The sequence below is a fragment of the Oncorhynchus tshawytscha genome, linkage group LG34 (assembly GCF_018296145.1).
Source record: "Oncorhynchus tshawytscha isolate Ot180627B linkage group LG34, Otsh_v2.0, whole genome shotgun sequence".
Lineage (NCBI taxonomy): Eukaryota > Metazoa > Chordata > Actinopteri > Salmoniformes > Salmonidae > Oncorhynchus > Oncorhynchus tshawytscha.
Window position 1 is genome coordinate 3,363,937 of NC_056462.1, and position 13,564 is coordinate 3,377,500.

Sequence of the window (13,564 nt, forward strand, 5' to 3'; positions counted from 1 at the left end):
TGGCACAGTCTAGACTGTTCTTTCATATACAATCTCAAACCGAGTTCTGCTGTTTGGACACCGTGTTGGGCTGAGTTAGCTAAGCAACTGTTAAAGTGTAAACGGCTGTCGTGGTCCTAGTCTGGAGAGACTCGGCCGCCCCGGAGGACTGTGCCCAAAACAGACGAGGCAAGGATGCAGAACTCACCATCGCTGCTCAGACGTGACAGGGTCGTGATCCAGAGCGTGCGTGCACAAGTGCGAGTGTGAACTTGCACCCCACACACACTTGCGCACATACACACACACACACTTCTCTCTCTCTCTTCCTCAGAGTGGTAACAGACCTTCCACGGTGGCTGAGGCGGACAAAAGGGCATCAGTGCTCAAGCATGACTCCACCTGGCCTTTTCCCCCCCGGCTAGCCAAGGAGGAGATGAACCCTTTGGATCCCTGTGTGCTCCTGGGTGGCAGCAGCGCTTGGTTACCCACAGAGATGAGCCTGACGTGTGTGTGTGTGTGTGTGAGAGAGAGAGAGTGTGATTAGCTCTCTTTGATTAAACTAGCGCTTCTTGCTAGCTAGCAAGAAGCCGAGCCAACTCATCCCTGTCAATGCCATTCTAAGTCTATTCACAAAGAGACTGTCCATCCATCCATTCACGCATTGATTTCAGTCATTTATTTAACTTGACCTGCCTGAGATTGAAGCCCAGAGAAAATATTTTGGTCTATTAAAAATATATATATATATATATATATATATATATTTATGGTCTATTAAACTCAACGGTAGTGTGAATGCACGGCAAGTGGCACTTGAATTTCAACACCGAAGGTTCTTGAAGGTCGGAGTTACAGATGGCTGAAGTTAATCAAATGTGAAGTGCGCGCAGTCTCTCAGATAAAAGATGAAGCAGAATTAGTTCTGAAGTTGAATCACTGGTAAAGCTTTAGAAGTCTACGTTGGAGTGAGTGCTAACGACTGATCTCTGTTGGAGACCATGACATTTGGAAAAGTTTGAATTTTGGCAGCACTTGATTTCACAGGCCTTGAGTGTGATTTCAGATCACTTCGTTGATGCAACTACTGTAAATAAGGCTAATAAACAAATATGAGAACTACCCTAAACTATCCCAAACATGGAAACTGTCCAAAACTAGCCCATAATATGGAAAATAGTACAGTTGAAGTCGGAAGTTTACATACACCTTAGCCAAATACATTTATACTCAGATTTTCACAATTCATAACATTTAATCCTAGTAGAAATTCCCTGTCTTAGGTCAGTTAAGATCACCACTTCATTTTAAGAATGTGAAATGTCAGAATAATAGTAGAGAGAATGATTTATATCAGCTTTAATTTCTTTCATCACATTCCCAGTGGGTAAGAAGTTTACATACACTCAATTAGTATTTGAAAGCATTGCCTTTAAATTGTTTCACTTGGGTCAAACGTATCGGGTATCCTTCCACAAGCTTCCCACAATAAGTTGGGTGAATTTTGTCCCCTTCCTCCTGACAGAGCTGGTGTAACTGAGTCAGGTTTGTAGGCCTCCTTGCTCGCACACGACTTTCCAGTTCTGCCCACAATTTCTGTATGGGATTGAGGTCAGGGCTTTTGGATGTTCACTCCAATACCTTGACTTTGTTGTCCTTAAGCATTTTGCCACAACTTTGGAAGTATGCTTCGGGTCATTGTCCATTTGCAACCAAGCTTTAGTTCCTGACTGATGTCTTGAGATGTTGCTTCAATATATCCACATAATTGTCCTTCCTCATGCTGCCATCTATTTTGTGAACCAGTCCCTCCTGCAGCAAAGCACCCCCACAACATGATGCTGCCTCCCCCGTGCTTCACAGTTGAGATGGTGTTTTTCGGGATGCAAGCCAGACCCTTTTTCCTCCAAACATGACAAGGGTCATTTTGGCAAAACAGTGCTATTTTTGTTTCATCAGACCAGAGGACATTTCTCCAAGAAGTATGATCTTTGTTCCCATGTGCAGTTGCAAACTGTTTTGGAGCAGTGGCTTCTTCCTTGCTGAGCAGCCTTTCAGGTTATGTCGATATAGGACTCGCTTTACTGTGGCTATAGATACTTTTGTACCCGTTTCCTCCAGCATCTTCACAAAGTCCTTTGCTGTTGTTCTGAGATTGATTTGCACTTTTCGCACCAAAGTACGTTAATCTCTAGGAGGCAGAACGCGTCTCCTTCCTGAGCGGTATGAAGTCTGCGTTGTCCCATGGTGTTTATACTTGCGTACTATTGTTTGTACCGATGAATGTGGTAACTTCAGTCATTTGGAAATTGCTCCCAAGGATGAACCAGATTTGTGGAGGTTTGCAATTTTTTTCTGAGGTCTTGCTGATTTCTTTAGATTTGTCCATGATGTCAAGTGAAGAGGCACTGAGTTTGAAGGTAGGCCTTGAAATACATCCACAGGTACACCTCCAATTGACTCAAATGATGTCAATTAGCATATCAGAAGCTTCTAAAGCCATGACATAATTTTCTGTAATTTTCCAAGCTGTTTAAAGGCACAGTCAACTTAGTAAAAATCAAAATCAATTCTATCATCCCTGGCAAATATAAAAATGGGCGGAAGAGGAGGAAACATATGGGGGGGAAAAAGTGCCTGAAATGAACCAAATCAATCACACAGGCTTTGTCTTAGCGAAAATGTTTCCTCTCCTCTGTTTCAAATCAAATCTCTCTGTTGTCTCCCTTGGAGCTGCGATCTTAGCGTTTCCCACCACTGCCCTCTTTGGAGACCGGCTGTCTTCATGAACTATGTGATCGTGTAATAGATGAAGTATAGCATTTTCATATTTCACTGCACTCTTGAGCTGCAGTATAGTGACCGAGGCTATCTTACTAAGTTGGCCTCAGTCTCCGTCGGAGCAGTATAGGAGAGTCAGGAAGTCCCTTTACAGGGGGGACTGTCCATGGTGGAAGCCTCACACAGCAGCGAGAGGAAGAGGGCAATGCTCCACTCCCAGTGTTCATAAACACACACACTAATGTCTCTCTCATCCACAAATAGGCTAGACAAACAAAAGCTGACTCTCTCATCTCTTGCTCAGAGCAGTGTGCGTGTGGTGTATAATCTCTGCCTTGTGCCTCCCAGCGTGGGGGGCCTCCTATGGGAAGCCCTCAGCCACATCACGTTCTGCTGACCAAACTCTAGCAACAGTGTGTGTGTGTGTGTGTGTAATACAATGTTAACCAAAGAACTGCCGGTGACTTTCAACTGTCCTTGCCATCGTCACCACAAAACAACCAGCACATACAGTGCCTTGCGAAAGTATTCGGCCCCCTTGAACTTTGCGACCTTTTGCCACATTTCAGGCTTCAAACATAAAGATATAAAACAGTATTTTTTGTGAAGAATCAACAACAAGTGGGACACAATCATGAAGTGGAACGACATTTATTGGATATTTCAAACTTTTTTAACAAATCAAAAACTGAAAAAATGGGCGTGCAAAATTATTCAGCCCCTTTACTTTCAGTGCAGCAAACTCTCTCCAGAAGTTCAGTGAGGATCTCTGAATGATCCAATGTTGACCTAAATGACTAATGATGATAAATACAATCCACCTGTGTGTAATCAAGTCTCCGTATAAATGCACCTGCACTGTGATAGTCTCAGAGGTCCGTTAAAAGCGCAGAGAGCATCATGAAGAACAAGGAACACACCAGGCAGGTCTGAGATACTGTTGTGAAGAAGTTTAAAGCCGGATTTGGATACAAAAAGATTTCCCAAGCTTTAAACATCCCAAGGACCACTGTGCAAGCGATAATATTGAAATGGAAGGAGTATCAGACCACTGCAAATCTACCAAGACCTGGCCGTCCCTCTAAACTTTCAGCTCATACAAGGAGAAGACTGATCAGAGATGCAGCCAAGAGGCCCATGATCACTCTGGATGAACTGCAGAGATCTACAGCTGAGGTGGGAGACTCTGTCCATAGGACAACAATCAGTCGTATATTGCACAAATCTGGCCTTTATGGAAGAGTGGCAAGAAGAAAGCCATTTCTTAAAGATATCCATAAAAAGTGTTGTTTAAAGTTTGCCACAAGCCACCTGGGAGACACACCAAACATGTGGAAGAAGGTGCTCTGGTCAGATGAAACCAAAATTGAACTTTTTGGCAACAATGCAAAACGTTATGTTTGGCGTAAAAGCAACACAGCTCATCACCCTGAACACACCATCCCCACTGTCAAACATGGTGGTGGCAGCATCATGGTTTGGGCCTGCTTTTCTTCAGCAGGGACAGGGAAGATGGTTAAAATTGATGGGAAGATGGATGGAGCCAAATACAGGACCATTCTGGAAGAAAACCTGATGGAGTCTGCAAAAGACCTGAGACTGGGACGGAGATTTGTCTTCCAACAAGACAATGATCCAAAACATAAAGCAAAATCTACAATGGAATGGTTCAAAAATAAACATATCCAGGTGTTAGAATGGCCAAGTCAAAGTCCAGACCTGAATCCAATCGAGAATCTGTGAAAAGAACTGAAAACTGCTGTTCACAAATGCTCTCCATCCAACCTCACTGAGCTCGAGCTGTTTTGCAAGGAGGAATGGGAAAAAAATTCAGTCTCTTGATGTGCAAAACTGATAGAGACATACCCCAAGCGACTTACAGCTGTAATCGCAGCAATAGGTGGCGCTACAAAGTATTGACTTAAGGAGGCTGAATAATTTTGCACGCCCAATTTTTCAGTTTTTGATTTGTTAAAAAAGTTTGAAATATCCAATAAATGTCGTTCCACTTCATGATTGTGTCCCACTTGTTGTTGATTCTTCACAAAAAAATACAGTTTTATATCTTTATGTTTGAAGCCTGAAATGTGGCAAAAGGTCGCAAAGTTCAAGGGGGCCGAATACTTTCGCAAGGCACTGTACACACTAGGACTACTAATGAACTGGCGTATGACTAGCAACCAATTGCCACACAGCACTACAAGCTACACGTTCTGGTTCATTTTGCTTCATCACAGAATACAGGCTAATTCCCACAACCTTATCCGAAACTTTTTGCTTTCTTTGGAATAACAAATCTCAGTGCCTCAGAAGGAAATCAAATTCCATTCTCTATTTTCTCACACATCAAGTCATGCTTTAAAGATCGTATCTGTTTGGCTGTTGTTGCTTGCTTGTTAAGCCAGTCGTCCAGGGACGCCAGAACCATCCGTCACTAACCCAGAAATAAAATCAACAGAAGAGATTAAAGAGAGCGGAAATTATGCTTGATACAATGGGGCAGACCGAAGCTGGCAAGAAGTGTAGAATCGATACTTCCAAAACTCTCAAGGGGAAGCTGGAGTAAAGGGGTTGTAGAATACAAGGCTAACAGTAAGTCTAGCATTTTCAAAACAGATATGGACAGTGTGTGTGTGTGTGTGTGTGTGTGTGTGTGCGCTGCTACCTGCTGCCTGCCCGGAAGCTGCAGGTTTATCAAAGCTGTTTTAGAGAAGCGGTTGCTAAGCACGCTAGTTTCTGGGGAATGCCTCTATGGAAAGAATAACTTTTATCTTTTGAAGCCTTTCCCATACAGAATCTCTCTGCCTGCTGCTCTTTTAGTCATTCCAGCATGTTGTCAGCTTTGTTGTCAGCTATAAACAGAGAGTGTGAGTTTGGCTGGGTTTGATCCCAAGTCTCCTGTGCACCACAAGACTGTTAGCCCAACAAGCTAAATCCTAGGCAGCATCCCAGGCAAGGTTACTCATCATAAGATTGCGTTAGCCCAACGAGCTAAATCCTAGGCAGCAGCCCAGGCAAGGTTACTCATCACAAGACTACGTTAGCCCTACGAGCTAAAGCCTAGGCAGCATCCCAGGCAAGGTTACTCATCATAAGATTGCGTTAGCCCAACGAGCTAAATCCTAGGCAGCAGCCCAGGCAAGGTTACTCATCACAAGACTACGTTAGCCCTACGAGCTAAAGCCTAGGCAGCATCCCAGGCAAGGTTACTCATCACAAGACTGCGTTAGCCCAACGAGCTAAATCCTAGGCAGCAGCCCAGGCAAGGTTACTCATCACAAGACTGCGTTAGCACAACGAGCTAAAGCCTAGGCAGCAGCCCAGGCAAGGTTACTCATCACAAGACTGCGTTAGCCCAACGAGCTAACGCCTAGGCTGCAGCCCAGGCAAGGTTACTCATCACAAGATCGTGGTTCGCGGGACCACCTCTGATAAAACTGTCTCTCACTAGCCAGATGACTCGGTTGATCCAACCCCAGTATAGCTTAGATTTTTAATAACCAGTGACTTTATTACCAGTAAAACCAGAAAGCGTCTTACCTTGTCGCTAGCTATAACCAGTGAGTAAGTGACCAGCTGGGTTTACACCAAGGTCTCCGGGCGCACCGCAAGACAGGTGAAGCCCAAGGCTACAGTTTAGGCAGCACGGTTACTCGTCACGCGATCGCGGTTCGCTGAACCACCTCCATTACCCCCAACTACTATGTTAGCCCGGTGAGCTGAAGCCTCTGCTAAAGCTATGTGTCCCTACCTGTGTGACCAGGGGCTCCAGCAACCGCTCCACGGTCAGGGTGCGGATCTCCAGACTCTTGGGGTCCCATTTCAACAGGATGGGGGACGTAGCGGTGGTCATGGTCTCTGCTGGAGGAACAAACAAAGAGACAAGTTAGAAAAACACACGTATTTGGTTAGAGGCAAAACAAAAGAGAGAGAGAGAGAGCCAGAGAAAGAGAGAGCCCGTATGTATGAGCTTGTTCTTTCAGCGGCGAGGCCTTTTTCGAAGAATGCCCCGTTTATTTCTCCCTCCATTCCTAGGCAGTGACACTTCATGCACCATCGTCAGCCTGTTTAAAAGAGGGACGGACTAGAGAGTGGGAAACTGAAACGGAGGAGCTTGGTGGAGTCGCTTTAGAGCTTCGCGTTTCCTTTTCGACGGGGAGAGACAGAGGAGACTAGTGGGATGGTGACAAGCGCCTCAAAACACACTCGAAAGAGAAGCATATCAACTCTAACCCCCGGTTCAGCCAATAAGTATCAAAACTGGGGAAACAATGGAGACTTTCAAACGTATTCCTACTTCTGCAAACCTGGGCTTGGACCAGAGAGTCTCTGCCATAGCCGTGGGAAGTAGTTTTGGGGTGGGGGTGCTGCGATTTAGCAACAAGAATTGCCAGCGCCGAAGAAGTCTAAATCGTTCCACTAATCCAGGACTAGTAGACTCAGTGCCTTACCCTTTGTGTAAACATTTCAACGAAATGCATTTCAGTGTTTACCCGCATTTATAACTCGAGTCGGATAATTATCTGTACAAAACAGTTCATCTGATATCTGTGGAATATAAAAAATCAAACACTTGCTTGACATATGTTTTCCAGTTTGAGATACTTTGCAAATTGATCTGTGAAAACAGAAATGGTCTAGTCATTCCTTTTTCCCCATCTTAGTAGACACTCTTATCCAGAGCAACTTACAGTAGTGAATGCATGCATTGTCCCATGGGAATCGAACCAACAACCCTAGCATTGCAACCGCCATGGTCTACCAACTGAGCCACATGATCACACCACAAGCCACATGATGTCTCAATGTACTCAATGACTGTATTGTGCATTGTTTTTCTTCTTGGTGATGGAAGGTACAAACCTGGATGACCAGCCTATGTACTATACAGTAATGTATTTACATTAAGTGGTTTGGAATAACAGTAAATTAATACTGCACGAAAAAAAGTGGTTGTTTTCCATGTTATTTGATCAAGGAAAAAAAACAGAATTTGATGTTGTAACGCTTGTCGTCTGGGGAAGGAGAGGAGGACCAAGGTGCAGCGTGGTAAGTGTTCATATTTTAATGAACACTGAAACAAAACAATAAACAACCAACGACCAGTCCTGTAAGGTGCAACACAACACTAAACAGAAAATAACCACCCACAAAACACAATGGAAAACAGGCTACCTAAATATGGTTCTCAATCAGGGACAACGATTGACAGCTGCCTCTGATTGAGAACCATACCAGGCCAAACACAGAAAATCATAGACAAATTAACATAGACAACCCACCCAACTCACGCCCTGACCATACTAAAACAAAAGACAAAACAAAGGAACTAAGGTCAGAAAGTGACAGTACCCCCCCAAAGGTGCGGACTCTGGCCGCAAAACCTGAACCTATAGGGGAGGGTGGGTGTCCGTCCGCGGTGGCGGCTCTGGCGCGGGACGTGGACCCCACTCTACTATAGTCTTTCTCCGCCTCCTTTACCGCCTCCGTGGCTTCTTAAGTGCGGCGACCCTCGCCGCCGACCTCGGACTGGGGACCCTAGCCACGGGTCCCGAATGGACAGGAGATTCCAGCAGCGCTGGAGTGAAGGCCGACTCCGGCAGCGCCGGACAGGCGGGAGACTCCGGCAGCTCCGGAGTGAAGGGCAATTCCAGCATTGCTGGCATGACAGGCGGCTCTGGCCGCTCCTGGCTGACAGACGGGAGACTCTGGCAGCTCAGGACAAACAGACGGGAGACTCTGGCAGCTCAGGACAGACAGATGGGAGACTCTGGCAGCTCAGGACGGACAGACGGGAGACTCTGGCAGCTCAGGACAGACAGACGGGAGACTGTGGCAGCTCAGGACAGACAGACGGGAGACTGTGGCAGCTCAGGACAGACAGACGGGAGACTGTGGCAGCTAAGGACAGACAGACGGGAGACTCTGGCAGCTCAGGACAGACAGACGGGAGACTCTGGCAGCTCAGGACAGACGGGAGACTCTGGCAGCTCAGGACAGACGGGAGACTCTGGCAGCTCAGGACAGATGGGAGACTCTGGCAGCTCAGGACAGACGGGAGACTCTGGCAGCTCAGGACAGACGGGAGACTCTGGCAGCTCAGGACAGACGGGAGACTCTGGCAGCGCTGGAGAGGAGGAAGGCTCTGGCAGCGCTGGACAGGCGGGAGCACCTGTAGGGAGAAGACGGAGAGACAGCATGGTGCGGGGGGCTGCCACCGGAGGGCTGGTGCGTGTAGGTGGCACCATGATAGACCGGACCGTGAAGGTGCACTGGAGCTCTTGAGCACCGAGCCTGCCCAACCCTGCCTGGTTGAATGCTCCCCGTAGCCAGGCCAGTGCGGCGAGGTGGAATAGCCCGCACTGGGCTGTGCTGGCGAACCGGGGACACCATGCGTAAGGCTGGTGCCATGTACACCGGCCTGAGGAGACGCACTGGAGACCAGATGCACTGAGCCGGCTTCATGGCACCTGGCTCGATGCCCACTCTAGCCCGGCCGATACGGGCTATGCACACGCACCGGGGACACACGGCATAACACGGTGCCTGCCCGGTCCCTCTCCCTCTCCGGTAAGCACGGGGAGTTGGCTCAGGTCTCCTACCTGACTTAGCCACACTCCCCATGTGCCTCCCCCCAATACATTTTTGGGGCTGCCTCCTCGTACCACCGCCTCTCAGCTTTCGCTGCCTCCAGCTCAGCCTTGGGGCAGTGATATTCTCCAGCCTGTGCCCATGGTCCCTTGCCGTCCAGAATCTCCTCCCATGTCCAGGAGTCCTGCGATTCCGGCCGCTGCTGCTGCTGCCCGTTACCACGCTGCTTGGTCCTTTCTTGGTGGGTGGTTCTGTAACGCTTGTCGTCTGGGGAAGGAGAGGAGGACCAAGGTGCAGCGTGGTAAGTGTTCATATTTTAATGAACACTGAAAACAAAACAATAAACAACCAACGAACAGTCCTGTAAGGTACAACACTAAACAGAAAATAACCACCCACAAAACACAATGGAAAACAGGCTACCTAAATATGGTTCTCAATCAGGGACAACGATTGACAGCAGCCTCTGATTGAGAACCATACCAGGCCAAACACAGAAATAGAAAATCATATACAAACTAACATAGACAATCCACCCAACTCACGCCCTGACCATACTAAAACAAAAGACAAAAACAAAGGAACTAAGGTCAGAACGTGACAGATGTTTATGTTTTGTGTCTTTGACCATCATTTTGCACCTTTTGATATACATGTTTGAGGACAGGGTTTTGTTATTTCTAGATTCCATTAGAATGACGATCGCAGAGAAAGAGACAAATCCAAACTATTGAATCCTGCAAGACACTACAGAGGTCCATGTCGGTCCACTAACGCAAGTAAAGGGCCAGTGCACTACTTTAGTGAAAAAAATACATGCAAATGACGAAAGAAATCAGGCAAAAGAACACTGATTGCATTAAAGGGCACCTACACCACTCGCATCTCTAACCATGGAGGCCGCTGAGGGGAGGACAGCTCATAATAATGTCTAGAACGGAGTCATGTGTTTGATCTATTTGATACCATTCCACATCATTAACACGAGCCCATTCTCCCCAATGAAGTTGCCATCAACCTCCTGTGAACTCGGCAGTTAAAGATTCACAGTAAAGACACCTCCACATTAACTAGAATGGAAGAGTCTGTGCTGAGATTCTTTAATGGTGTTGTGTTGAAGTGTTTTTACTCAGGCTTGAATGTGATTCAGGGACACCTCGCACTGTTTTTGCCTACTGCCTTCAAACCCGATTGTCATTCAGAAGAGTGTGTTGGCCTAGATTTGTCTCTCAGTCTCTATCATTCCTTTCGGTGGGACCGAGAGCGAGCGAGTGGGATTCTGATTACTAAAAACACATGTGGGTACAAAGCTTGAGCAGTGGCTTTGAAGAACAGAGCTAATATATGCAGGTGAGTCTCTGATTAAGGCAGGAAACTGAGGCGGGGAGACACCGGCAGGGATCCATTTGGAAATATGAGAGAGAAAGAGAGAGAGCGAGAGCGAGAGGGGAGAGAGAGAGAGAGAGGGAGAGAGAGGGGAGAGAGAAGTTTGGCTGAGGTGAGTTGAAAAGTACAGAACTAAGTGGAATTCCAATGATCACCATTGAAAAAACCCTTAGGAGTATATAGCTGAGGCGAGAAGTACCACTCACATTTAAATTAAGTCTAATCCAAATCGGTTCTATTAACAAATTAGCTACCTATAATTCAGAAGAGTAATACCAAGCTACACACAGATTTGGCCATACGCACACACACACACACACACACACACACACACACACACACACACACACACACACACACACACACACACACACACACACACACACACACACACACACACACACACACACACACACACACACACACACACACACACACTGAGGCAAAGTCTAAACCCTGACATATGCTTGTGTAGGGGCCTCCTCCTATAGACTATACTATTGTCAGTAGGGGGATCTGACTCACTGGGGTTATTTGGGGTCGATAGAGTCCACAGCAGAAGGATGGAGAGGGGCAGAGGAGGGAGGAGGGCTGCCATTACCATGGGAACGTGAAGCTAAGCAACACTCCAGTCCAATGTTGCCAGCCGGGGCATGTGGACGGGGGTCCAGTGCCTCTGTCTGGTGGACGGGGACGGGGATGGGGGGTTGAGGGAAATTGAGGGTTCTGGACTAAGGGCTTCTAAAACAAGGCTGGGAGTGAATAAAGCCTCTGGGAAGACTGGCCAGCATTAAGCTCTCCTTCTCTTCTATAGTAGATAAATATGCTCCACATGAAGTCTACACCTACAAAGACAAAATCTTGCCTACTAGCCTAAATGAGGAATATTTCAAACAGCCACATGAACAGGAAACACATTGCATAACAGGCCTTGTAAGAAGCCTAATTGAGTGGCTCTTCCCACACAGAAAGGAGACATGGAAGTAAAGTGTTTATTTTGAAATGTCAGGAATTGCCCAAAATACATGTAGGCCTTTACAAACTCCTGGAATTAAACCCCAAAATAAGTGTCCTTTGCACTGAGGATGAGTTCAGACAGACTGCACACACACACACACACACACACACACAGGCAGAGTGGCACAGACACACATACACACACGTACAGCAAGAATAAAGTGTGCCCTCGCTGACATTTCTCTGACATTCACTGACATTTGTGGAACAAACATCAGAAGTAATGTATGTTTACAGCCGGGGAGAGGTTCATTAGGTGAAGCTAACTTAGAGCAAATGAATGCAATCGCTCCTCCAGGCGACTATTCCCTTACAGTCGATGTCCACGCACCCGTGAAAATATCCAGTATTTTTTTGTTGTGGTTGCATTAAATGGTCCCCCCAGTTCTCTACTAGCTTAGACCAACCCATGTCGTAATTGATAGCACAGGGAACCCCACATGCAAGAGAAAATAAGAAATAGAGGACAAACGAGAAGACCAGAAATGTAATGCGTTTTCCCCTGACGTTTGATCTCCCAATGCATGTCCGTTGGCAGCCCGAAACAGAGCAAGCCGAGTGACAAATGCCTCTAATTGCAAAACTATGTCCATTGATCAACTATGAAAATACACCGGGAAAGAAAACACCGATGTGGAAGTAGCACTGCATTATAGCGCACACATTCTACTTGCTACTTAACAGACATCACTCAGACCTTGTCCTCAGCTCCCTTCTCTCTCCCCGCGGGCGGTACCATTTCATACGGGTAGACATGTTCAAGTACAACTGAAGACAGTGGGACAACGAACAATAATGGACAACGAACAATAGTCATATGCCCTTCTGTGGAATTACTAACGGCTCTGGACACTTGGGAAATGTCAAGGGGGGCGTATTCCCTTCTTTTCTTCTCCAGAAACACCCCGGAGAGGAAGAAAGGAGAGAAGGAGAAAAATAAAAGTACCAACACCTGTAACTAATGCAACTGTCGACGCCATGGCAACAGCGAAAGAGAGTGGCGCTTGTCGATGGTTCCGTTCCAAATAGCACTTTATTCCATATATAGTGCATTACTTTTGAAGAGGACCCTGGCTCTGGTTAAACGTAGTGCACTATATAGGGAACAGGGTGCCATTTTGGGATGCACTACCTACGCTACACAATGCGTTACTTTGAAGTCGTATTTGTAATGAAGTGCTATTTCCTATGCAAATGACCAGCTTACTGCTATTGCATTGCTATAACGGAGACAACACATAGCAACGTATTGACAACACATAGCAACGTATTGACAACACATAGCAACGTATTGACAACACATAGCAACGTATTGACAACACATAGCAACGTATTGACAACACATAGCAACGTATTTTCACAGTAAAACATGTTAGGGCACACACAGAATATCTCTCACACACACACTCACTTAAATCATCCACAACACTGTCAAAACAGGATACATCCTAGCCACAGGTGCTAGCCGTCAGTTCGGCCACAACATCTTGCCAAGACAAGAACGCACACACATACACACACTCATTGCGAGGACACCAAGATAAGAACGCACACACATTACACACACTCACTGCGAGGACACACAAACTTGACTTGTGAAGACAGGGACGCACACACATACACACACTCATTGCGAGGACACCAAGATAAGAACGCACACACATTACACACACTCACTGCGAGGACACACAGACTTGACTTGCCAAGACAGGAACGCACACACATACACACACTCATTCCCTCTCCTGGGGATGGGTTCCAAAGACAAAGAACTCTTCCAACTGCCAATGGGACGCCGACACCAGTCTGG

At 46.5% G+C, this 13,564-nt stretch overlaps 1 protein-coding gene across 1 annotated transcript in view; it reads right to left on the bottom strand.

Moving 5' to 3' along the window:
* ctnna2 (catenin (cadherin-associated protein), alpha 2) overlaps positions 1-13,564 on the bottom strand; it is a 677,857-nt gene that overhangs the window by 629,007 nt on the left and 35,286 nt on the right. Inside the window, exon 2 of the mRNA XM_042311972.1 lies at positions 6,512-6,621. Within this exon, the coding sequence (XP_042167906.1) occupies positions 6,512-6,613 (102 nt within the window). The 5' untranslated portion in view covers positions 6,614-6,621. The remainder of the gene's footprint in view (positions 1-6,511; positions 6,622-13,564) is intronic.